The sequence below is a fragment of the Apodemus sylvaticus genome, chromosome 13 (assembly GCF_947179515.1).
Source record: "Apodemus sylvaticus chromosome 13, mApoSyl1.1, whole genome shotgun sequence".
Lineage (NCBI taxonomy): Eukaryota > Metazoa > Chordata > Mammalia > Rodentia > Muridae > Apodemus > Apodemus sylvaticus.
The window spans coordinates 23,271,713-23,298,494 of record NC_067484.1 but is presented as its reverse complement, the minus strand read 5'-3'; the positions used below and the strand labels follow the sequence as shown (position 1 = coordinate 23,298,494).

Genomic DNA, 26,782 nt, shown 5'->3' with positions numbered 1-26,782 from the left:
TAGGAATTTTGAAATGCTTTAAGATTGATGACGTTACATACTGGTGAGCATATGCAGAGTCACCTCTCACAAAGAACTGTAATTTAGTGTACGGTTCTGGAAAACAGCCTATATGTCTTGTTTGGTTTTTTTGTTTGTTTTTTTTATACAGAGTCTCTGCATACCCCTGGGTCCTGTTTATAAACCAGGCAGACCTCGAACTCAAAAGGTCCGCCTGCCTCTGCATCTCTACTGCTAGGATTAAAGGCATGCGCCACCACCTTGGCTACACTTAAATACCTTAATGCACACATTTGTAATTAAGCAATATGACCCGTACATAGCCATTCCAGAGAAATACCCAGATAGATAGGGAATGCAGAGGTATATAACAGCGACCAGTTCGAACAGTGCTCCCTAGATCTCTTGGCAATCACAAACTAGATAAAAGTCCATCTCTATTTAATAAGGAATCTATGGTATATCCATACCATGAATAGTCCAGAGTTGCCAATCAAAGCACACTGTCAACCCATTTATGCTCAGAAAACATTCATAAAACCTTATATCATATACAGATGCATGTAACACATAAATGAAACCAACAATTACAGCTAAAAATTAGTCTATGTCAGAACACTCAATTTCCAGTTTTTAGCTGTGGGATAATTATCTACCATTTTTTTCTGAATACTTGAAGTGAGTTGCCAAGAGAGATTATTCAGATGACAGTATCATACAGTAAATAAAGTCAGAACTGGAGTCAGAACCCAAAATTCCGCCCTATAGAACCTGTTTAGTGTTTAATACGACTACTAAATACTGAGCAGGATTTGCCTATGGAGCCCAGCTGAAGACATGCTTGGCTGGATCTTGTATTGATGACTTCTGTCCTGCTAGTGACAATCTAAAAGTCAAGGCAATTTCTCCTTTGTAGCATTTGCTGAATTAATGGCCAAAAATATATGCAATGATTTGTGTCCAAAACGATGGGTGTGAGCTGGAAGATCAATAAGGGTTTCATCTCACAGTTTTACCCAATCAACCAAAGGCCTAATCATCCCAGGGTGAGTCCCTGATTCAAGCTAGGTAAAGCCACCTAACCCTCTTGCCAAAGGTCCTGGCCACAACACCCCTCTGAGGTGCTCTGATTCCACTGCTGCTTTACTGCTCTCACCTGGTAAGTACTAGGAAGTACTAATGAGTACTAACTAGTACTAGCAAGCATTCAAGCCTTTTCTAGTAATAAAAGCTGTGAAGAGTGAGATTCAGAAGATACGAAACAGCCCAATGAAAAGATACGTATTGCACACAACAGGCAACCCTCCCCAAAGCGTCTCAGTTACATAGCTACAGAGCTGCTGAATGCACCGCCCTAACCAGGAAGACAAACCACGCTAGCTGTTAATGTTACTAACCTTGTTTGTTCTTGGATTCAACATGAGTGGCTTGCCTTTCTCCTTCAGGTGCACTCGGCGGCAGGTCAAAGTGCAAGGAGTGGCAACAGCTCTTAACCGGGAAAACATTTTCTCTCTCCTGGAAAACAATACAATGGTAAGCACCACACAGCGCCACACACCTTAAGCATTTTCAAAAGCAGATGTGGACGCTCACTGCATACTGAAAAATGCTTCAGTTTAAAGGCATCTCACCCACAGCGGGAGCCACTACTTTATGTAAGTATGTGGTGGTGTGATGGTTTGTAAATGCTCAGCCCAGGAACTGGCACTACTAGGTGTGACCCTGCTGGAGTAGGTATAGCCTTGTTGGAGTGGGTGTGGCCTTGGTGGAGTAGGTGTGTCACTGTGGGCGTGGGCTTAAGACCCTCATCCTAGCTGCCTGGAAGCCAGTATTCTGCGAGCAGCCTTCAGATGAAGATGTAGAACTCTCAGCTCTTCCTGCACCATACCTGCCTGGATGCTGCCATGCTCCTGCCTTGATGATAATGGACTGAACCTCTGAACCTGTAAGCCAGCCCCAATTAAATGTTGTTCTTATAAGAGCTGTCTTGGTCATGGTGTCTGTTCACAGCAGTAAAACCCTAAAACTAAGACAGGTGGAGAGGTGGGGGAGAGAGAGAGAAGCAGGATGGTTTCAGCACTATGAAGAGAGGTGGAACTAGAGACTCAAGGGTGGAAAGAAACAGCTTCTTATGAGAAGCTTCCCCTGTCACCTGAGGCCATGGCGAAATACTGGCTTGTGTGGAGGGCCACGTCTGGATCTGAGTCCAGACAGGAGTCTGTGTCAGTGTCCATGGCCCATATTCCCACCAAAGGTCACATGGACATCCCTGCTGCCTGGGATCATGTTGATATCCAAGGGTGGTGCAAAGCTGGCCTGGCCTCTCACAGGCCTCTCACAGAGTTCATTAAGAGGCCAGTTCTACAGATCCAAAGCTGTAGGATCTCCATGAGACAGGGCAACAATAGGATATCTGAGAAGAGTCCCCATGAAGACCCAGTATTGATGGTATAGCAGAAACCAGAGGCCTCGAATTAGACCAATGACTCAATGCAACAAACAGCTGCAGGGAACACTTGGGAAAGCGGGCCCTACACCCCTCCTGAGCAGCCAGTAGAGCTGACCCTGGAGGTGTGGGTACTGGTGAGCCACCGCAGGGCACGAGCGCTGGCCCCATCAGGGCAGTGCTAGAGAACCCTCCCTGGTGGTGAGGAAGAGCTGGCAGGGTGAACAGCTCAGCTTCCGCCCAGGCCCAGATCCAGGGCTTTGAGTTGGCCCACTCCAACATTACCTGGTTTATGTACTATTGGAGTTCATTAAGTGGCCAGTTCTACAGATCCAAAGCTGTAGGATCTCCATGAGACAGGGCAACAACAGGATATCTGAGAAGAGTCCCCATGAAGACCCAGTATTGATGGTATAGCAGAAACCAGAGGCCTCGAATTAGACCAATGACTCAATGCAACAAACAGCTGCAGGCAGATGTGTAGGCAAATGGGTGCCACACTGAGTGCCACACTGCAGCAGCCATAGCAAGATTTTTGTTCTCGTTTTTTTGGGTTCTTTTTTTATTTTCTTTTTGGGTGGGTGGGGCTTACAAGGGCCAAGAGCAGATACAAAGGATGGGAAGATGAGTGGGATTAGGGTACGTAATGAGAAACCCACAAAGAGTCAGTAAATAAAGGGCACCACTGAGACAGCTGACAGTCAGGGAGCTGTCCTGAAGTCAGACATATATATTTCCTGACCTGGGTAACTGAGATACATGTCACTGTCAACTTAACTGAAATTAGAACCACCCAGGGGACACTTGTCTCGGTATCTGTGAGCCCATTTCCAGAAAGGTTCAGAGGGAAAGCCCTACCCTTTGTGAGAGACACTGTGGCATGGGCTAGGATCCTAACCCCCTAAGATAAACAAACAAAGGCGTATAAAGATGAAACCAGCCTTCAGCTCCATTGGTCCCAGCCGCAAGCTCCTCCTCCTCCTGCCGCGATGGATAGTTCTTACCCAAGATAAAGCCTTCTCCTTATAAATTTCTTTGCTTAAGCTTTGATCACAGCAACAAAAAAAGCAAATACACAGGTACCATATTCCACTCTGAATGCATGTTACAAAGTTATAGGTAGAAAAGGTATGATACATGTGTAAAATACTTCTGAAATTACTTCAAAAAAGAAATGTATATAGTAGTGTCAGGTGTGCCAGCAAATGCTGAAGTAACCATTGATTTTATTATAAGACCTTAAGGAAGGTGAAATGCACTGCATCCAAAGCTGGAGTTATGAAGCTACACGGAAGGCCGAAACATATAGCTCTTGGTTGTCTGCATGGTGATGTTATGGAAAGGCTTTTTACTTCTCCACTTCTCTTTACAAGCTCCCTACCAAACAGGAAGATCCTTTGCTAAGCAGAAGTTCAAAGCCAGCAGAGTGCTTAACTAAGCAATAAAACAAAAACACAGCTTGACCAACTTAAAATCAAATTCCTAAAGAACCATAAAGCACAACTTTTATATAAAGCTCTTGTTCCAGCTGTCACAGGTGTTAAACGGACATAACAGGGGTCTTGGATTTACTTTACTCCCAGTTTTTGGTTTCTCCTCCTGCTTCCCACAGGAGATGATCCCAAAACAGTAGGAATCCTCTAGTGAAGAGAAATGCATACCACACTTTAAATTTTACCATCAAAGAAGACACTGGCTTCAAAGTGTCTCAAGACTATACTGTTTTATTGGCAAAGCAATACTGCTGTAAGGTATTTAGTGTAAGGCTGGCAATCAAAGATGCTTTTCTAAAAGCAACAGGCTATGAATGACCTGTTCATACAGGGTCCTTAACCTGAGAATGGGTTTCACATTTTTATAGGGTTACAACATATATATGCAAAATATGAAAATAGAAACATAGAAGACACATGTGGCTCAGAAAGTCTGAACTATCTACTCACTGGTTCCTTACCTAAAAAAGGCTGCTGGCCCCTACTGCAGAGGCTACAAATCATGTCATCTGGAGGACAGACAATCTCCCACCTGTAGGCTGAAGGGGTAGCTTGGTGGTCAAGAGCACTGAATACTCCTCCAGAGGACCTGGATTCAATTCCCCCCACACACACATGGCAGCTCACAACCATCTATAATCCAAGATCCTCACACAGTCACATTGAAGGCATAGTACACATAAAATAAAATTTTAAAACAACTAAAACAACAAGGAAAGAAAAATCTCCCACACATGTTTTACTAACACACACACCCTATGGGCCTGGAAGTCGGCAGCATTTCTGGATTATTTCTACAAATATTTCAATCCAGAGATCAGCAAATTCAAATAAGGTTAGTTTTCAAAGTAAGGTAGATAACTTGGTCCTGGATGCTGAAAAACTGCACTTTGTAAGTAACTGTTTTGAAAGCTGTTTTCTGCCTGGCACCAAAAACTGAAAGAAAGGTGGGATACAGTGTTTCCAGGGCACCTGCTTGAGGCCTGCAGCACATCCTATCCCGCCTGGATGCGGATGCTCATGTAAGGCAAAGCTGGAGGCTTGCAACAGTGTTTCACAGCTTTACACAGCTGTAGATACAAGTAACTTTAGAACAAAGGATGAAAGGGGATGTAGAGAAAAGGTCACGTGAATGAGGTTTTCTTCTTTTTTTTTTTTCTGGTTCAAGTCTCCATCTTTAATGCCTCTCTCCCAAGAAACAAAGGCAGACTGAGGTTTTCTTCATAAAGAAAGTGAAAAACCATTGTACATGAAAGGCCAAGGCAGGCAGAACTGGTTCAACTGTAGGAAAGAAATTTAAGCCGAGAAAAGAGCAGGGGGGAGAAGAGAAAAATGGACGACGGAGGGAGAGTTAACAAGCAAAATCTTCACAAATGACCATCTACGATCCAATTCCAGGCAGCAATTAAAATGTGGCTGTGGTTTCTTCTAACAGAGAAAAACTGGCAAGTCTTTAGATGGAAGCAGAGTTCTGTGTTTAGTGATGATTGTACACATATAACAACACACTGAAAACTAACATAAACAAACATACTTAAGACCTGGAGAGACGGGATAGCAGAGACAACAGAAGACAATTTGACTTTCGTTACTTCGCATGATTTTTTTTATCATTCCTAAAATTTTAATTTTATTTATACATAATCTGACTATCTATAAAGACACCTAAGTTTACTGTCTGAAAGTCACAAAGCTTGGAGATCCAAAAGTCAAATAGCCTCATAAATATAAATTTATATTTACTTTTCATTTACACATTGGAAACTGAAGACACAACATTACGAAAACAGCGAAGCTTTTGTTTTCCCTCCCTTGCAGCTCCCTACTCCTCTAGAAACAAGCACTGTAACTTATTTCTTATCCTAGTTAGTAGATCTACTACCTATAGAACAACTAAGGAACAAAACCATGTATTTACTTATAGAAACATTTTACTCTTTCCACATTTCAGTCACCAATTCTATGAAGATATAGCATCTTTCTCCTATAAATTACAACAATGACTGAGCAGTTGTATTACTCCAATACAAACAATTCTACAGCAGACAACAGGGATGCCCTACAATTCCATTTGACTGTGATACCACACAGACATAGTGCCAACCAACAGGTTAAAGACCCATGCTCGAGTACACTGTCACCCGGCAAGCAGCTTCCTAAAGGGCTTTATAGATTGTAGAATGGTTCAGCGTACTCAGAGGAAGACTCATTCCATTCACTGTTTAATTATAAGACATAGGAAGGCTGCAGATGAACAGCAAGATGAAGAGATGTGCTGGGCAAGGTCCAGAGATGAGGATAGGCCGCCTTCCCCACTCTGCTACGTGCTTGGGAACCCAGAAGAGCATGAACCCTTCTTAAGTCAGGAGGTTTTACAGAACTTAATGTCCAGCCCCACCCTTCCCAGAGATCATGGGTGAGGCTGAATGTTACAGCCCTCTAGTCCCTGCAGTACCCAGTCCCATCTTGGAGCTCTCCAGGAACTCCACCCAGCTACCTCATTAGCATAAAACAGTGTGATCAGAAAGTCTTACCAAGAACAAGAAGTGACTTTCCTGTCACTCAAGAAACTCCGAGAAGTGTAGCTCTCAGCAAAGAACAGGACAAAGATCAAATACAGGCCATATTCATGGAATATGGAAATGTGACCTTGATTTCTTTTCTCTTTTGATCTTTAAAAAACTATGGTCAATTCTCCACATGTATGTAATACATTCTGGTAACACACGCACATATCTCTTCTCATCCTCTTCCCATCCCATGACCCCAAGTCCCCTTCTGACCATCATGTCTTTTGGAGAGGGAACTGTTGTGTTTTGTGGTCATTTGCCCCTTCTTTTGGGGGAAAAGTGGGGGGGGGGAACACTCTGTACCACCAAATCCAGTAAATCTTCCTGCCTAAAGCAAGATTACAGATACTTAAACCAAATCCATAGCCTTAAAGTTAACTATGCTCTCATTAGCGCTTTCACATACTTAAACAGATTTTCCTTGACTCACACCTACAGTTCCACCTACCTTAAACTTAATTTATTGGAAACTATGGCAGCTCAGTGACAGGAACTGGCACGCGCTATTTCACCCCGCTTCACGGTTACTGTCTGGATTTCTGGTCTGGCTTTCCCTTCATGTCCCAAACTATAGCCCCTGAAACTTTGGTTAGATCCGTTTGTTTCTTCAATTTTTATGTAGTTATTTCCTTTCCCTCTTAATCCCATTCTTCCAAATAAAATTACTAGTTAAACAATTTCTCTGTCCTAAATTCTCATTCATCTTTAGTGCTCTGTTTCTTTTCTTTGAGACAAGTCTCAGATGTCAGACCTCAAGCTTCCCATCTCAGGGAAGCCATTCCCAGGCCTCCACCTCAAAGACAAGCCACACCTGGTTAGATCTCCTGCAAACCCAAGGAATCCTGCACACTGGGGGAGCACTCTACCAACTCAACTACACCCCAACCCTACCTATCTGATCACCTGCTTCTGATGGGCACTTTTCCCACTTTATTTGTCCATATATATACATGTGTGTGTGTGTGTGTGTGTGTGTGTTTGAACCTTTCTTATATTTGTCTGTTCATATTTTATAACTAAAATTCTGGTTTCATTACATATTCCTAAGACCTTTTCAGGACTCTTCCAAATCATTCAAATGTCTCTAGTACTAAGATACAAATTTTGGTTTCTTTCCTGATGTAATTTTTATCCGAGGTCATTTTCTTTTGAAAATAGTAGGTATCTTTGACTCTGGGCCACTATATGTTTTATGCCAACTTTTGGAGGCCACTGCAAGTTTGCCTCAGGAGATCCAGGGTTTACAGCCTAAAACCAGCTCTTAAACTAGTTCATATTCTAAACAGATGATTATCTACAAACCCAGATTCAAGTGAGTTGAAGATACTTCAACTGTAAAGCCACTGGTATATCTTGGAGACAGAAATGAGATGGTCACCTCTAGAAAGGCTATCCACTAGAGACTAGAGCCTTTCAGACTATTCACAAGACAGAGGTCATGACTTGGTGTAAAGAGCAAGTTTGGCAGTTAGAGACCTGAACTTGAAATGTGGACTTGGATAATTACCAGTGTAACATAAACAATCACTCTGGAGATCTGAAATGATCTTTGAACTGGTATCTGGGTTAGTCACATTTTCCCTGGCCTGTGACCACCTAAGGAGAAACTAGGACAATATAATAGCATTGTTCATAATAGTAAATGTATCCTTTGTTTTAATGTTGTTAATTATGACCTTCCCTTTCTGGTGGTAAAATCCTATCTTTTAGGATGGGATAGGGACAGTGGGCTTTCCAGGGAGTTTTGTTGTCTTAAAGACAGTTTTGCTATGTTCCAAAAGGTTGGTCTTAAAGTCACTAATTGGAAATGGTGGGTCTCAAAAATCACAGCAGCCCTCCTGCCTCCCAAACAGTATGATTTTCAGTAGCCTTCAAGAAGGGTCTTAACTTAAAGAAACATTGGCATCCTCATGTCTGGTTCCAAATACCTACATATATCATAACAACATATCTTCTACATAAATACATAACAAAAACAAAAAACTATTATTGAAGTTTAGCCTAGGAACCCATTAGAACCCTCCATTAGAACCCTCATTTTTCTGGTTCAATGAGTAAAGTGCTCCCTTCACAATCATGAGGAGAGGAGTTCAAATCCCTAACAAGCTCATACAAACAGCCAGTTACATAGGTGCATGCAACCCCAGTGCCAGGAGTGGGGGAATTGAGACAGCAGATCTTGCTCAAGGAGAGGCCTGCTAGTCAGCCTAGACAAAGCTCAACCTGAGGACTAGTGAAAGATCCTGTCTCAGAAAATAAGATGGAGAAGTAACGGAGGAAGACGGCGGTGGTGGCCTCCATACTCAGTGCACACAGGCACAGCACACACAAAAGAAAAGGGAAACCCAGTTGTCAAACTCACAGAGTGACAGAGTATGTGCACACATGGTTTTCTGATCTTATTAGCAGCTTTGCTTCCTGACTTGAAGGTTTTTCCAATAAAACGAAAGGTCCTTCAGCAAGATCCGCAGTCAAACTGTGCAGTCTTAAACCCTTATTTTGCCGCTTGCTGTATCCACTATTTGGTAGTTAAGTCACACCTCCCTGAGTTTCAGCTCTCCTTGCAGCTCACAACATGAACTACTCAAAGGGCTTCCTTTACTCCCTGACGATTTAAATTAAGATAGTTTAAATTTAAATTAGACCCAAAAGGCTTATTACAATGCTATATAAATGTTCCTTATTAAGGATTACCACCGCTGCTGGCTAACCTGGACAGAAGTTGCATTCTAAATGCCAGGGAGTTTCTGCATCAACATTTTTTTAATGATTAAATTAAGAGGCTATGAGGATAATCAAGATTAACACTTAGAATACCTCATTCTCTATCTGGGTCATGAAGGAGAATATGAACAGCACAGAGATCCAGAGAACAGAAAATACTAAGCAGTATCTACAGAAATAACATGTTCTTCACTTTGAAATTTGTAAACATTCATCAGTTTCAGCCATATAGCATATTTCAGTCATAAGCATTACCTTTGAGTAAACTAGCTAACTTTCAATAATTAAACCAAATATAACGTTGAGCCCAGATTTTGTTCCCTGAGATTAACAGATTGTAGTGTTTTCTTGGTGTCTCAAATATAACTAGTTTGCTTCACAATCAATGAGTTATAATTTTAATTTAACATAATATAAAAAAGTTAATATAGAAGAAAATTTTAAAAATGGAATTAAATACAACTTAGGCATAAACAGAATCATGAAGCTTTTAACTTAAACAATGGCAAATCTTGTAAAATGAGCAGGTATGGAGGCTCAGGTGTTCAAGTGCTTGGGAATCCAGGCAGGAGTCAATTCCAGGCCAGCTTGGGCGATGTCAGACCCTGTCTTAAATGAAAACACAAGAACCCTGAAATGAGCCATTTATGACTTTGAAATGTACTTTTCATAAGTATAGTAAACTCCATATATAGATGTAACTCAGCTGTTTCTTCATTAGCAGCTGGAGGAGAATGAATAGAAACCGCTTAATAAAAGCTGGTCCAGCAAACCTAATGGTGAGAAAGCATTATCTCATCATTTCTGGCCTCTGTGTCTAACTTTCAAGCTTTCTTGACTACACAAAAGAGCCAGGCTCAGCTTGCAAATCGAAGCTCAAACCGGGTTTCTTAGAAGTCCAGTATTAAAAAAGTTAAACTGTTTTCTTGAATGTCTGGAAGCCATGTAGCAGATATATAGCCAGCGAGTTATAACAGTTATAGACAAGATAATGTACTTTTTTATTTATTCGGGAGACATGACCAACTGTTTCTCCTCTATCTCCCAGAATATTTAGAAACTAAAAATAAAACATTAGTTTGCAATCCCTTAACAACATAAACAATGCTTAAGGAGTATATGCATGGTTAAGAGTCCAACTATGAAGTCAGCTTAAATCCAGTCCTTTATTATGTAGTCCTCTATTACTTAAAGAGTCTGGTCTTGAAACAGTTACTTAACCTTCTTAAGTATTTGCTGGGAGACAACTGCACTAACCTGAGAGGGTTATTCTGGAAGCAGCCTGTTCAGTGAACAGTGCAGACCATTTCTAACAACAATTGCTGCTACAGTCACTAACAATTCCTACACCAGCAGAAATAACAACGATATCAACTGCTTTGCTTAGAAGTGATTGCCACAAGCAAGTAAGAGGATAATTCCAGGGATTCAATTCTAAGGGTGCACTTCGGTTGAGGTCAGTTATTTTGGTCATGCTTCTCACCACAAGCAATACTCATTTTCTAGAATGATCGCCAGTACCAAAAAAAAAAAAAAAGTCGAACTTAAAGCCACAAACGCAACACCCGACTCTAGGCTGGTTATGAAAAGCATGAGAGTCACCTGCCAATCCCGGTGCACAGATGCCATTTCATAAGAATGGACAGAACCACGCCAATCTTGGAACTTTCTAGCCTGCAACAACTCTTTCTTTTAAAATAAGGAACACACACATGCACACATCCCAACTCCTGTGCCTCCCTGAGCTCGGTTAAGAGAGAAATCTTGCTGAAGAGGGTTTGAACCACAAAATAAAGTCTTTCCCAAGCGCAGGGGGAAAAGGAGACTGGGATGCTCGAGGTCTGGGAACCACCTGGCTGGAGTCCCTAGGAGGAAAGCGGGGTGTCCTGGCACCCGCGAGCCCGGAACCCCAGAGAGCACGGCGCCCCTCCCTCCACCCAGCTGCCCACTAGCCAGGCCGGCCACACGCGCGAACACAAGCGGCGTGCGCGATTCACGGAGCAGAAAGGCCCGGGGCCACCCCCCAAGCCAGGCCGCGCGCTCCGCGCCTTACCGGATGCCTGGCCCGTGCCAGGTGGTGCAGCAAGCAGAGAGGCCGCGGCGCTACAGCCGGAGATGCTCGGCCCTGGCGCCGCCCTGCCGGCCTCCCGCGAGCTCCTGGCTGCCGGCGCCAGCTCCGGCTCGCTTTGCCGGGGACCCGCCCCAAAGCGCAGAGGTAGCGGAGAAAGAGGCGCGGGCCGGTGCCGGGCTGACCGACAGGCACTCGGGCCAATGGAAGGCTGGGAGCTGGCGCGGGGCGTGGCTCAGGCCTGGTTCCGCCTTCGGCTTGGTTCGTCTGGGCGGCACCTTCCTGCGCCGGGTTCCTGGGTGTTAACTGTTCTGAGGCCGCGCACATCGGCTCACGTGCGACCCCGACGGCGGGAGGGAGGACGTGCTTCAGGGAAGCAGGGTTGTACTCGGCTCCATTGGGTAGCGCAGGGTGGCTGATGCCGGTCACCCGCCAGGTCTGCAGGGAGTCGGCGGCCACCGCAGGGCGTTCACGCGAGAAGATGCTGTGCGCAGGCGCGGCGCTGGTCGGCGGGTACCAATCTCCTAGTCCAGCAGACAGAAAGTGGTGTGGGTTCTCTTGACCGCGGGTGATGGAGGGAAGAAGCGGACAACACAGGAGAATGGAGAGTAGATGCCACAAGAAACGCAAGCACCGTCGCTTTTGGAGCGCCGTAGTTTTCTGATTAGTATTTATTGTTGTGTATAGATCTGTAAAATTCTGTGCCATCGTCCATGGCTGCTGGCTCAGTTATTGACCTACCAGGAATTTTACAAATCACTAATGCTGCCACCGTCGTCGTTAATATACAGTGTTCTTGGGAAAGTGCTACAGGAGTTCATCTTCGCATCCTTGAAAGCAACAAGGAACCTACACACACAGACACACACACACACACCCTTCCCACATCTGTTCCCACATTCAACTAGGATTTTGGAAAATATTCGTTTTTTATTCGTTTTTTATTTTGTTTTTCTTCAGAAACCTTAATTGCTAGAGATTATTCACCGTAATGGAATCTATTTACACTTAAGGGATAAAAACAACAATTTAAAAAAAAAAAAAGAAGGGTAAATAAGAGGCAACAAAGAATAAGAAAATGAAAGGTGATGGAATTGACTAGGAAAAGTTTAAGAGCAGACAGAAAAATGAATTGTTGCCCTCAAAGCAGTTACTCTTGACCTGACCGCTGAAGGGTGGAGCACGTGAGGAAAGACTGCAATTAGATGACCAGTGATAGGATTGCCTGCTAGAGTCACCACCGCACTAAAGAGGAAGTATAAATAAGTGTGGCCTGACATAACCCTGCCCGCCAGAAACTCAGGGTGTGGCCAGCTGACTGGTGGAAGCTGCAAAGTGTCAGTGGCAGTGACGGTCCGTTGTCCTCGACAGTCTGCCCTGTGTTAAGATTTTTCCAGGTTTGAAGGATTGCAAAGACCTGTCACAATAGAATTAATTTTGTTTGAGGTCGATAAGAGTCCTTATTAAATGTAATGTCTGCTAATGTCAAGAAGACAGGTACCCATTTGTACTCTGACTTGCAGATTTTCCCAAGAGATTGGTCAAATGCCTTCCAGTGAAATGTGAATGATCTGTTACTGTACAAACAAGCTAGTCTTTCTGCTGCTCTCCGCCCCCTCCCCCCCCCACACACACCATTCACACTTAGAAAGGGCTAGGCATAGAGTGTGAAGTAGTGATAGGGAATTAGCCAGACACATGTCACCAGTGAATATCAGACCTGGTTTAAAAATGTGCCACCCAACTGTATTGCATGACACCGATCACAGTCATAAGGTGGTCATCTGGGAGGAAGAACTGATCTGAAGAGTACTGAGAGTCTGAAGAGCTGGGGTTTCTCACCTCTCTTATGTACACAAACATACTGAAGAACGGTGACTTAACCCTTAGAACCCTCGTTTCTGTAGACAAGAAGTACTTTGAAGGCTCTAATCCCTGAATAGGAAAGTAGGGCCATTGCTTTGTAACTGACAAGTCATGAAACATATATAAGCTTTAGAAAATTCTGTTCTCTTGGGTTTACTGTTTAGCAAATACCTAATCTATTCAGTGTTGCGAGAGTCAAGCAATTTCATCCTCAAATGGTACTATTTCTGATTCTATAGGACTTGTAGCAAAAGAATGAGATAGCTTGTCAACATTTGCATTTATTTATGAATCTGGAAGGCATGGGCACATGCATTGGAAGTCAGGACAACCCACGGGAGTCAGTTCTTTCCTTCCACAATGAGGATCTGAGCTTGTCATTAGGTTTTGCCTTGTGTCTTTTATCTGCTGAGTCACCTTCCTAGTCCTCACTAGTCTTGGCGACTCAGCTGCTTTGAATCATGTTGTGCCTGTGTGTAATCTCAATAAAACTCATTGATTCACCAAGTTGGATTTTGTGGTGTCCTTACTTAGGCTGGTCATCAGTTCTGTGTCTGGAGTGGGTAGACATTGGTCTTAAAGTTTCATTGCTGTGAAGAGACACAGGACCACAGCAACTCTCATAAAGGAAAACACTTCATTGGGCCTGGGTTAGAATTCAGAGGTTTAGTCCATTATCGTGGTGGGAAGCACGGCAGTGTGCAGGCAGACGTGTCACTGGAGAAGGAGCTGAGGGTTCTACATCTTAATCCACAGGCAGCAGAGGAGTGTGTGCCACACTGGGTATAGATGGAACACGTGAGACCTGAAAACCTACCTCCAAAGTGACACTTTCTTCAACAAGGCCACACACACCTAAGACCACAGGTCCTAATAGTGCCATTCCCTGTGGGCCAATCTTTCAAACACATGAGTCTATGGAGCTATTCCTATTCAGACCACCATAAGCTTTCTTCACACATCCCTAGGAACAGTATCATAGCACCTTCTCTGTAGCTAGTACAGAATTTTAAAAATACAAATTTAAAAGCCTGCTTTCTGTCGCAGTGGGTCAGGGCACACAGAACAAAATATGATTATCACTCTTCTATTCTGGTATTAATAGCTCCTATATTCTCAATTTCTGTTTTTAAAGATTTATTTATTATATGTAAGTACACTGTAGCTGTCTTCAGACGCACCAGAAGAGGGTGTCTGATCTCATTACAGATGGTTGTGAGCCACCATGTGGTTGCTGGGATTTGAACTCAGGATCTCCTGAAGAGCAGTCACTGCTCTTAACCACTGAGCCATCTCTCCAGCCCTTATATCTTCAATTTCATCTAACAGAAGTTAAGATATATTCTACGAAGGAATGATTATTATGATTCAAAGTATTTTTTTGTACATTTGAACAGTAACTGTTAGAAGCTGAATAAGGCTTAATCACCTTCTGAATGGTCCCTAGGAGAATGAAAGAACTTCCAAAGGAGAAGAGTGCCTAGTAAAGGGAGCTAGAAGCTGATGACCCTGACCAGAAGCACGGCTCAACCTAAGCAGAGCGTAGATGAGGAACCGTGGACATGCCCTAGGAAAGAGTCATTGGATTCTGATGTCTTTGACTGTTGGAGAATGTATGTAAATGTTTCTGAAAAGTGCTTTAATCCAGAGGTTGTCTTATTAAATATTTGCTTGTTTACATTAAAGGAAAGAACTCACTTTGGGAGTTTGTATATTTGAGCTCTGGTGCCCTCTCTTTCACACACACTTTTAACAGGGCACCTAGGACACCCCTTTGTCTTGTCAGACAGAGATAGCTACACTTTTCCTACCTATCCCAGAGGGCATTGGCAGGAGGAATTGGGGGAACACAGTGCAAGGGAATACAAACACAAGCAGAGAATTCTCACTTAGAGCGCCTGCTTGGCATACAGGTGGTGTTCAGAAAATAATAATTATCTTTTGTTAGGCAGTTAATTTTTGCTGAACACTGCTTTTCAAATCTCATTTATGCACTAAAATTTTTTCACCACATTAATAAAACTATAAGGTTGGCATAACTATTGTTGAATTTTACTTGTGGGAACACTGGGGACTAGAAAGCCACTCTCTCCAAAAGTACCACTAGTAAGTGGGAAGGGGAATCAATCTATGCTGTGAAACATTAGTTTTAGTATTTATATGCACAAGTTGAAAACTGCTGTGTTAGAGAAATGTAATGGCCCCCACCTGGACCCAGTGGGTAAAGAAACCCAGCAGTTTCAGCTCCGGGTGGTTTGTTTGTTTGTGGGTTTTTTGTGTTTGTTTGGGTGTTTTGTTTTGTTTTTTGTCATTCTGGGGATGGAATCCAGGGCTCCAGGCATGCCAGGCAAGACATCTACTACTGAGCTTCTGCCCTGGCAGGTGAGTGGGGTACAAGCTCAAGTTTGTCATGCATCCATCAAGAGAAATAGTCACTATAGACACAACCCCTCCCTCAAGACACCCCTATTATAAAACGACGACAAAGCATCTACTCACATGAGCATCATAAGACAGTGGGTTGTTGGATTCAGCTTCTCATACAGACTATAGAAAGTGTTGCGGTGTGAAATGTCTGCAGGTGAGGTATATGACCAGCAATATTTGCACTCTGGGGAAAATGGATATAAACCAAATAATATTGTCAAGTCGGTGGACATGTTTATGAGGGATTATTACACTCAAATTTCTACATTTATGTTTAATTGATTATTTCATTTCGAACAGGCTTTTTTATAATATGGATAAAATAAGCTCCAATCATGTCCTTATTCCAAAGAGGGATTGCCTCAGAAAACTCTGCGGGGGATGTGACAGGCAGGCAAGCCCTGATCATTAGAGAAGTTCCTTAGATGACATCTTGTCTGCTCCACAAAATGTTAGCGGCAATTCTCAAATCCAAATATTTCAAAAAATATTGGTAGTTTAGGAATTTGTGATAATCAGAAGATGTCATGGAGCTCTCTTTGTGGTTCTTGTTTTCCAAACATAATATAAGTAGTTATCAATTTCTCTTCAGAAATATGAGTGCCAGGCTGCTGGGATGGCTCAGTGGGTAACACACTTGCTGATGATCTGGGTTCAACCCCTGAGCATTTTCGTGTGTGTGTGTGTGTGTGTGTGTGTGTCACACACACACTGCATACAGGCAGTAAAAAAATTTAAAGAATTATGCATGCATTTTTGAGGCACAGCCCCAGATCCCATTGTGAGTATTACATAACATGCACAATACACATCTCATATTTTTCTGAATGCAAAGGTTTCCAAATCCTCAACCCTAAAGCCTTGTTCATTTGTATAAATTTTTAAGGCTATTTTTGTCCCAGTGCAAGAAAGTGAGGAAAGGCTACAGGTGGTTCTTTCTACTTACTAGGATTAAATAGATTGCTTCTTGGCTTCATGTTTATATGCACAGGTATGATGCCCTCTCCTACTATGTGGGTCTCCGGGACTGCACTATCCCCCAGACTGCTTATTATAATGCTTAAAAAGCTAAGTTTACTGAGAATAAGAAACAACTATTTTGATATTTTACACGCTTTTCTGAGCAAAGAAATATCTGGGTCATTGAGCTATAAGATTTAGTCTTAACACTATGCTGATAGAGGTCAGCAGTGAGGTATTATGTTTAACACCAGTTCACTGAAAGATGTAAAAGAAATTTCTGGAAGCTAAAAACATTCCATAGCTCGGGCTGGGCAATATACACCTATACAGGTGTGGACTTACTGAAATGAGTCTTCTATACACACCCCTCTGCATGACCTTTATATCTATCTTCATATTTACATAACTCACGCTAATGGATTGTTCCTTGTAGAGTGAATGCACTCTGGTACTCTGATGTAGGTCTACTGCCTTCCTGACCTGTTTCTTCATCCAGAGAGCTCCTAGACCTATTTATGGCCAACTGGAATGAAATTCACCTGGCCTTGCAGGCAAATACAAACACCATTGGGTCCAGAAAGAGGACAGAGGTTCTTCTTCTAGGAAACATGGAGGCTGAGACATGTGAGTAGGGGGAAAAGGTGCCAAGAGCCAAATCAATAGGAAGCCCAAAGGAGGAAACAGGTCAGACAGGCCAGTGAACAAACAGAAAAGCCTGTCAATCTCTTCAGCTGAGTTCTGAACTGCTGGAGTTGAGCCTGCTGCCGGTTGGGGCTTTGTCTTCTTTTGCTCTGTTTGCCTGTGAAATGGGAGGAGTCTTAAAAGGACAGGCAGCTGATGCATGGTGGTGGGATTTCTCTGTAAAACTCTTCAAATTGGCAGTGTTCCCAGGAAGGACATGAAGTAACTGGCATGCCTTTAATCCCAGCACTCAAGAGAAAGAAGCAGGAACAGAGGACAGGGAGTTCAAAGCCAGCCTGGACCACAGAGCAAAACCTGCTTTACAGAGCAGCAGCAGGAGTGTGTGTTTCCCATTTATCTCAGGAGAGCATACTCCCCAGGCTTTTCTCAAAAATCAATAATTCTAGAGAAGGCCTTTGTACTGGTCACCATGGAAACAGTAGTTTCCCTGCATCCAAACACCCAGAATGTGTTTCCTTATGGAAAATTCATAGAGTTTTCTGAGAAATCTGGGAAGTCATTTTCTTTGCATGAACGGGGTGGTTGGTTATAGGTTTATAGGTTCCCCCTATCTGTAGCACCAGCAGATACACATTTTGAGATCATTCTGCCGTGATCAGAGAACATATTAGGAAAACCCATCCAGACTGTAATCTCATGTCTAGATGGGTCTCTGTACCTTAGCACTGGCGAACATGGAGGAACTCTGCTGTTCTATATACTGGGAATGCACATTGTAATCAACAGATTCTTATTTCTGGATTCTGAATAATGTAAAATCCATTAACATATAACATATATATTATATATGCCTATATAACATATATGTGAGATATATATATATATATATATATATATATGTGGGATATTGATAGAGTGCTTGTTGAGCATGCAAATGGCCATAGGTTTCATCATCAGCACTGTGTAAAATGGGTATTGTGATGTACATCTGTAATTCTAGCCTTCAGGAGGTAGAGGCAGGAGGACCGGAAGTTCAAAGTCATCTTAAAATACCTACTAAGTTTGAAACCATCTTGGGAAATGTTTTAAAAATTCCTTGTGGCAAGACAAATGTGCTTGCTCTACTTCTTTGACACTCTAAGAATATATTATGCCATCTTATATCAGAATTAATTAATATTATATATTATATGTTATGCTATAGTAAGAATATATTAATACATATTAAATCGCACAACCTTCCTTGTTCACTCTTGTGTGTGCAATGATCATATTTCCTACGAGAAGGTTTGCAACAAATACAACAGAAGCAAGGTCTCATTCTCTCTCTCCAGCGATGGCTGAAGTGAAAACATACAGTGTTGGCCTGGATCATTCAAACAATGTTCTTGGCAGTTTGAACAGTACTCTGCAGGAGTTTGCAGCAGCCCGGCAGGTGTCGAAGCTCTTAAATAACACTGTTTGGAAGCTTTGAAATTCTATCTTTTGGGGGCAGCATGGGACCTTTTTTTTTTCTCTCTCTCTATAAAGTATTTAAGACTGTTGGCCAAGAAACCTGCTACAGCAGCAATAGTAACTTAAGTTAATTATCTAATACTTCTTCCCTCTAAGCCATGAGTGGTGGATCCTGTGATATAAGGGTTGTCAGAACTTAGCACAATGGTATTCACATAGTTACCTCAGCAAGACATACTCAGGCCACACTAGAAAGCTCCTAGATCTCATTGTCCTCCCAACACACTTGCTGCGCTTTCAGACAGGGTTGCCCAGGCTAGCCTGAAGCACAGGATCTCCCTGCCTTGGTCTCCTGAGTATTAGGAGACAAGGGGGAGGGCGTGGGTGCTACCACACTCCTCCCCAGTACCTTTTGATTTGAAATTTGCTGACAGTCACCAAGATGTTCTGAAGTAAACTACCCTTTTATGCCACAGTGCTCCCCTGGCCTGGAAATTTCAGAGTTTTTCTCTATGGACAGCAGCTTCCTCAGGATTATTTAGAAGAATTCAGAACTTCCCCTAGAGATCTGGCTCAATTCCAGTGGTTCATTTTAGACCTTAGTCATTTCGGGGCCTGTCTAGGCCCAGTGAATAACAGGAAGGATTCTGAGTGTCCAAAAGGAAGTAAAACATCCACCTTCTCTTGCACTTGAACCAAAATTATGCTTGCATTGCGCAGAATATGATTAAATAATTATTCAAAAAAAAAAAAAAAACCCTTCCACTTTGCAGAAAGGTTACTTAGTGCACAATGCTGCTGACTGCGTGGCTGAGCGAAGTGGGTTCGTGTCATGGCAGGCCATGGCGCCGAGAAAGGAGAACGTTCCTGCTGCTTATTTATTCTCTGCATCCTTCCCTTCTTCGGGTTGCTTGCCCGTCAGATGGAACCACTCACATTCAGAGTGAGCCATCCTCCCCCCATCCTCTCTGGAAACACCTTCATAGACATACCCGGAATTGCATACCTCCCTATCTTCTTTCTGATCGTTTCTAAGTCTAATCACGTTGACACGTAAAAAGAACCATCATAGCTGGGAGTCTGTCTGAATGGTAGACTAATTCATGAGATCCTAGGTTCGATACTTGGAACTATAAGGGGAAAAAAAAATGGTGCTAAGAGGAGCAAAGTGCATTAGGCAAGGGAAGCAACTGGCCTCCTAATGGTCGGGCCATTATTATTGTTTGTAACGTGTAATTTAAAAAAAAAAATGCTCCCACCTTTGCCCAAGACCGTGGCCAGTGCGGGGGAGCCTCTCCTGGCTTAGCTCCTCCAAAGATGCTTCTGCTTCTTTCCGGAAGAAATGCTGTCTTTCCTGGAAGCCGCAAACCTGGAGCTGGCGCCCACGCTCTAGCCCCTCCCTCCTGGCTCAGCTCAGAGACCTGCTGCCACCAACCCCACTCGTGGTCTGTTGTTCTGTTTGTTCGTTTGTTTGTTCGAGACAGATTTGCTATGTAGCCAGGCTCATCTAGAACTCCCAATCCTCCTGCCTCTAGTTCTCAGTGTTAGAATGATAGGTATGTACCACGAAGCCCACCTACTACTGGGTCATTGTATTGTTTGAGACTGTTTCATCAGAATGAAAAATCTTTCCTCTTCTAACCCTCCTTGGTGATATTCCGAGCATCTTTTACTCAGGTCAAATACACCCACAGCACTCAAAGAAGGGAACTCAAGTCACCAAGTGTGATGGACACTCAAAGGTCACAGAACAGTGTCAACAACCCTGCAGACCCTGGATTTCAGGCTGCTCTACTGCCAGGGACACTGCCACAGTCACCAGTGGTTAGCAAAGGAAAGATTTTTCCCAGCACCCCGTTTCCCAAGGAAGGCAGCAAAGAGCATGAGGTTAGTGATCAGGGCCAAAGCTGCTTTATCTTTGACAATTCAGTATTCTGTGACCCAAAGCTCCTTCAGGCAATTCTTTTGCCCTTGACACTTTGCTATTCTGTGGCCAAAAGCTACTTACTTTTCCGCAATTTTTCTGACTTCAACTCTTTGCTGTTGTGTGGCCAGAAGCTGCTTGCTTTTGGCAATTTTTCAGACTTTAACTCTTTGCTATGGCAAGGTCAAAAGCTGCTTACTTTCAGTAATTTTTCTCTTCCCTTAACTCTTTGCTGTTCTAAGGCTGAAAAGCCACTGGCTTCTGGTAATTTGACTCCAACTGATAGCTGCAGGGGAATTAGAAGAAGAAGAAAAAAAAGGCTTAGTTTCTCTCTGGCTCAAGGGTCCCTCTCAGGCCAGGTGAGAGGCTTGGAGTTTGTTAACCCTTTGTGAGCCAGTGAGAAAAAGAAGAGGAAGGGAGAATCCAAGCATACTCATAGACACACACACACACACACACACACACACTGGCCGGGCCAGACCACCTGACTTTAACAATTCCACAAGTGTTCATGCATACTTACATACATATACACATACCTATATACAGCGCCAGATAATTTTGATATGCCTTGACTAGCTCAATGACTGGGCATTACTAATCCTCCATGCTGCTAGCTACATTCTCCCCTCCAATTTCCCTGAGTCAGTTTGCTAAATCAACATTTCATCTCTGCCACCCCAGACCCGATGGAGGAGTGGCCACTAGGGCCATTTTCCCAAATCCTTTCATGGCTGTTTGCTTTTTTTTTTTCCTGCCACTCTTACATGTGATCCTTCTCTCTCTGAGTAATGGTGACTCTCTGTCTCTCCTCTCTCTCCCGGCCCCTCACCCACGAGATCTAAAAGTCCCGCTTCAGTCTTTATGCCCAGCCATTAGCCATCTGACAATTCTTTTTTTTTTTAATTTTTTTAAAGATTTATTTATTTATTATATGTAAGTGCACTGTAGCTGTCTTCAGACACTTCAGAAGAGGGCATCAGATCTTGTTACAGATGGTTGTGAGCCTCCATGTGGTTACTGGGATTTGAACTCAGAATCTTCAGAAGAGCAGTCAGTACTCTTAACCGCCGAGCCATCTCTCCAGACCTGACAATTCTTTATTAGCAGTTGAAGCCAGCAGGGGCAGGAACCCTCAGGTCTGGAAGTGTCCTTTGAGAATCAAAATAAGACAAAGCATTAAAGCCAATACCCAATATTTCACCTTTTCTGTCCAAATTTTTAAAAAGCTCTTCTTATATATATAAATTGAGCATAACCATGATAATTATGTAAATTACAAAGTATGATATATAATTAACATCCAGTCCATCATAATTGTCAGTTAGATAAAGCACTCTATCATCTATCCTAACTTAAAAAGTTTACATTTCTATACTTGACTTATGGTCTGACTTTAACTTGTGTTACCCATCTGAAAATCATCCTTTCTATATCATCTTCCTCAATGATTAACAATTAGGTTTGATTATGGGACTATAATTAGTCTTTGACCACATCAGAAATCTGAGAACAAATTAGATATTACCTGAAGATATAGGAAGCACAAAACAGAACTTCTGAAACTTAACCAAATTTGCAGAGACAACTACTACCTGAACAATAATCCCCCATTCCTCAAAATGTTGGAGCATCTGTCTCTAGCCTTCTAGCCTAGAACCATCTGACAGACCTTGAAATGAAGCAAGAACTATGCAGGATTTGATTATTCTGTCTTGGTATATCCTGCAATGTGTGTCCTTTCTTGGACAGTTTTTGTTTTTTTGGTTTTTTTTTTTTTTTTTTGTCTGTAGATGAATAGAGTAATTTTTGTTCAGTGGCTATCTGGCCTTAACTGGAGCAACGTCATATGGAGGGGTTTTTTGGTTTTTTGTGGTTTTTTGTTTTGTTTTGTTTTGGATGTTATCTATTTGGAAATTTATTGAAACATATGGAAGTTTTGATGCTCAGTTTCTTTTTGAACCAAGAAGGGGTTACTGTCAGGAACTGACCTGTCTCTAGTCAAATGATCTTTAATAATGAATTAATATTAAGTGTCATATTCGGTGGATTTCTGACGTTTTTGAAGACTATCTATATAAAGTTCATCTGAATTGTTGAACCTTAAACACCCTTAGCTATTTCTATTTGAATAGTGTAGAAAGCTCCTTAGTATAATCATCAGAATCTAACATAACCATGAGTTTATTATCTTGCCCTTAACTTGCATTACTTAATCATTCTAAACAGTTTGTAATAGCAGTTATTAGGAGAACTAAGTCTAAGCCTTGTATTCTTAAATGTGTTGCATAGGTACATTGCCTATCTATGAATAACAATATTAATTTCAAATATGGTATCAATATAAGAAATTTATATCAACAAAAGCATTAAATCTGCAACAATTCATAAATTCTGTACCAATGTAAAATTATAATTTCAACTTGTATCAATTATAAAGATTTCTACCAATGTAAGATTGTGGCTATATAATGCTTTGCTTAAGAATAAGTTTAGTAATCCATCCAAGCTATTTTCTTCCTGTTCAAAATTATGACCATTTCCAAATTATTCCTTACAATGACAACCTATCTATAATTTAAAAAATAACTATAACTAGACACCCAAACTCAAGAAATCGGGATGATGACTCTCTTGCTAAATAGGGGTGATAAGAAATTCTTTAAAATGGGGGGAGGGGTAGGAAACTTTTAAAAATTGGTTAGACTTAAAAAAAGCTAGCTTTAGCATCTGTTGCCCAGTTTTTGTATGCTTAGGTTGGAGGAGAGAATGTACACCAGCACCGTAGAGAATTAGAAGTGCCCTACCATTGAGCCAATCAAGGCATATCAAAATTAGCTGGAGTGTGTGTCTCTCAGTCATGAATCCAGAGAGCTCTTGGGTGGGTGCAGTGTGTATGACCCAAATAAGTGTTTAATTCACCTTTACACACATCTGTATGTACAAATATATAGACAAACAGACATATATGTATATAGATTTGGTGGATGGGGCTGAGCCCCAAATGCCACCCTCTAATTTCTTCTCTCTGGCCTTCTTATACCTTCTTAGACAAATGTTCCTTATAAAATTTCCTCATAGACAAAATGTTAAACAAAAAGGGAGTTACAGAAGGATATCAATAATAAGTTCAAAACAGTGTTTCATTACATAAGCTCATTATAAGTTCAAAGCAACAGTTTCACATGGCCTCGCTTTATCATAGCACACACCTGTGGCTTCATCTTTGGATCTGACCTAGAATGAGTGCTTTTCCTTGATCACAAACTTGTTTCAAGCCTGCTATCTTATCCTCATGCAGTTAGCCTGTGACATCTGAAGATTTACAGAGCTCTATTTGCACCTTTATTCTATAGGGGGCTTGGGATTATTTGTATCAATTTAAGAATTCCATAAAATCATTATCAGGAATTGTGAAATCATCAATTTGTCTATATAGCATCATTACATGGCAGTATATCTTCATGTTGATATGCAGGAAATCTGCCCAAATCTGCTAATGCCCAGGAATCAATAGGCTATGTAACAGTGATAAGAAAGGCATATCAGAAGCAAGATGCAATTATAGGATGAAGTCTCTATGGACTTTGCAGTTCTCAGATCTCACCATTGCAGCCATGCAAAACAGTGGACCATCTCCGGAAAATAAACTTGCTTGCTTTAGTCTTTCCTAGATGGCTTCTGGCAAATCACAGGGTGGTCACTTTGGTGGCTAGGTGAGTTTAGGAGAAGCAAGAAGAGGCCAACAGAACATTTAGGCTGAACAGAAACTCCTAACCCAGGCAAAGCCAAATAAGAAGGATCCATGAGGTGGTTCAGTGGTGGAAGAGAAAGGGGGCCTGGAAGTATGTTTTGGAAGTGAAGGGGTCACAGAAGTTGAAAAGGACTCTCAGGCAAATGGGCATAGGTGATGCCAACAGCTGTCAGAATGGAGAAGTGGAAAAATGTCAAGTCCAGCTTGTAACCTGTTCAGTTTAAGGAGCATATGGTCACAGATTCTTACCCCAGGCAACTGGGGCCTGAAGTTCATCAGAGGAGTCTACCGTGGAGAGGAAGGTTGGAAGAGCACTGGCACATAAGTGGTTTCTAGAGCTTACTATCAGAGAACACACCTAAGAAATATATTTACAGAGAATAGTGGAACCAGGATGAGTCTTGGGCTGGGTTTTTGTATGTTCCTTTTCGTGGTTTGAATATGCCCAACCCAGGGAGTAGCACTATTTGGAGTAGATATATCACTATGGGCATGGCTTTAAGACCCTCATCCTAGTTGCCTAGAAGTCAGTATTCTGCTAGCAGCCTGCAGATGAAGATGTAGCATTCTCAGCTCCTCCTGCACCATGCTTGCTTGGATGTTACCATGTTCCCATCTTGATGATAATGGACCTCTGAACCTGTAAGTCAGCCGCAATTAAATGTTGTCCTTATAAGATTTCCCTTGGTCGTGGTCTCTGTTCACATCAGGAAAACCCTAACTAAGACAGAAGTTGTTACCAGGTACTGGAGTATTGCTGTGATAGGCCTGACCATGCTTTTGTTCAGAAGAATGTGGATTTGGGGACTTTGGATTTGGAAAGCTGTGGAATGCTTTAACTGGGGCTTAACCTAATAGGAATATTGAAGACTTTGTAACTGAGAGGGATTTGACTTGTACAGACTTGTACCAAGAGGTTTCACTGGAAAAGAACTTCAGTATGTGGCCTAGAGACTGTTTTTGTGGTATTCGGGTGAAGAACACGGCACACACCTTTAATCCTAGGAGATAAAGCCAAGCAGATCTCTGAGTTCAAAACCAGTCTGAGACAGAGCAAGTTCTGGTGAAGAAAAGCTTAAATCCAGGCATGGTGGTATGCACTTTTAAAATCCCTGGAGACAGGCATGCAGACCTCTGAGTTCAAGGTCAATCTACAGAGCAAGATCCAGGACAGCCAAGCTCAGTCAGCGAAGGAGTTGGAAATGAGGAAGCTAGTGATAACATAGTAGAACAAGGGGACTAAGTTTCTGCTCCTGCAAGCAGCAGAACTCGGCAGTTTCCACATGTGGCTCTGGCTTTATAGTCAAGAGGAGAAGGAGACTACTGGGACAACTGATGCTGGTTAGCTGGAGCTAAGAAATTAGCGGTGATTAAGAAGAGACCAGCATCACTGAAGTGAAATCTTCTGGGAAGTGTTTTCGGAGAGCACAAAGAAGCTGTGTTCCAGAGATAGCCAAGATTGTACCTTGTGCTATGGCAGGTCTTGGTAATGTGTAAGAGTCACCCAGGTGGTACTGGTTTTGAAGGCATGAAGGGGTCATGAAGAACATCTGAGGCTTGGCACTGTGAGAGGCCATGGAAGGCCACTGGTGAAGGTGCAGCCTCAGTTGCAGTTGATGACCCAGGACTGAAGGGGTCATGCAAAGGATTTGAGGCTTGGCACCATGAACAGAGCCTATGAGAGGCTATTGTGTGAAGTCTAGTTGTAGCAGAAGACCCCAGAGTATTGGAGATGCCAGTACCATGGGATGATCACCAAGAACAGCAGCAGCAGTGGAGTGAATCAGCCTGAGCTTAGAGTGCTACAGAGGGCAGAGCTGGAGAAGTGACGCCAGCCCTTTGGGGGAGCCCAGACGATCATGTGTGGATCCCAGACATTGAAACAAGAAGCTGTAACATAGAGTCATCTTGGAGACCCCAAGATATTCAAGATGCCATAGCCGTGAACTATCTGCTGAGGAAAGCTGCTAACAGGGAGTGGAACCAGCCCAGGACAATAAGTTTGTTGCAGCCAACAAAGATAAAAAAGGAGTTGGAGATCTGAAAATGGCTTTGACATCAGCTATGGAGATGCAGAGTTTGGAGTTTGCCCAGCTGGTTTCCTGTCTTGATTTGGGATTATAGTTAAGTGATTGGATGGATCTCAGAAGAGACTTTGAACTTTGGACTTTTAACATTGTCGATACTGATATAGGCTATGGGACTTTGGAAGTTGGACTAAATGTATTTTTTATTATGCTATGGCCAGATATGGCCCCCATAGACTCATGTATTTTGAACAAGCCTATGGGGGCTAGGGAGTGGAATGTGGTTGGAATATGCCTGGCTCAGGGAGTGGCACAATTTGGAGGGGTGTTCTTGGTCACTGTGGGCGTGGCTTTAAGACCCTCATCCTAGCTGCCTGGAAGTCAGTATTCTGCTAGCAACCTTCAGATGAAGATGTAGAACTC

At 42.5% G+C, this 26,782-nt stretch overlaps 1 protein-coding gene and 1 long non-coding RNA gene across 2 annotated transcripts in view; both read right to left on the bottom strand.

The window, feature by feature from the left end:
* The window catches only part of Me2 (malic enzyme 2), a 44,749-nt gene extending 33,337 nt beyond the window's left edge, over positions 1–11,412 (bottom strand). The window contains exons 1-2 of the mRNA XM_052201496.1: positions 11,287–11,412; positions 1,398–1,515 (exon numbers count right to left, since the gene is read on the bottom strand). Of these exons, the coding sequence (XP_052057456.1) occupies positions 1,398–1,505 (108 nt within the window). The 5' untranslated portion in view covers positions 1,506–1,515; positions 11,287–11,412. The remainder of the gene's footprint in view (positions 1–1,397; positions 1,516–11,286) is intronic.
* A 10,114-nt stretch (positions 11,413–21,526) lies between these two features.
* The window catches only part of LOC127663982 (uncharacterized), a 15,698-nt gene continuing 10,442 nt past the window's right edge, over positions 21,527–26,782 (bottom strand). Inside the window, exon 3 of the long non-coding RNA XR_007973081.1 lies at positions 21,527–21,730. This is a non-coding gene — a long non-coding RNA (uncharacterized LOC127663982). The remainder of the gene's footprint in view (positions 21,731–26,782) is intronic.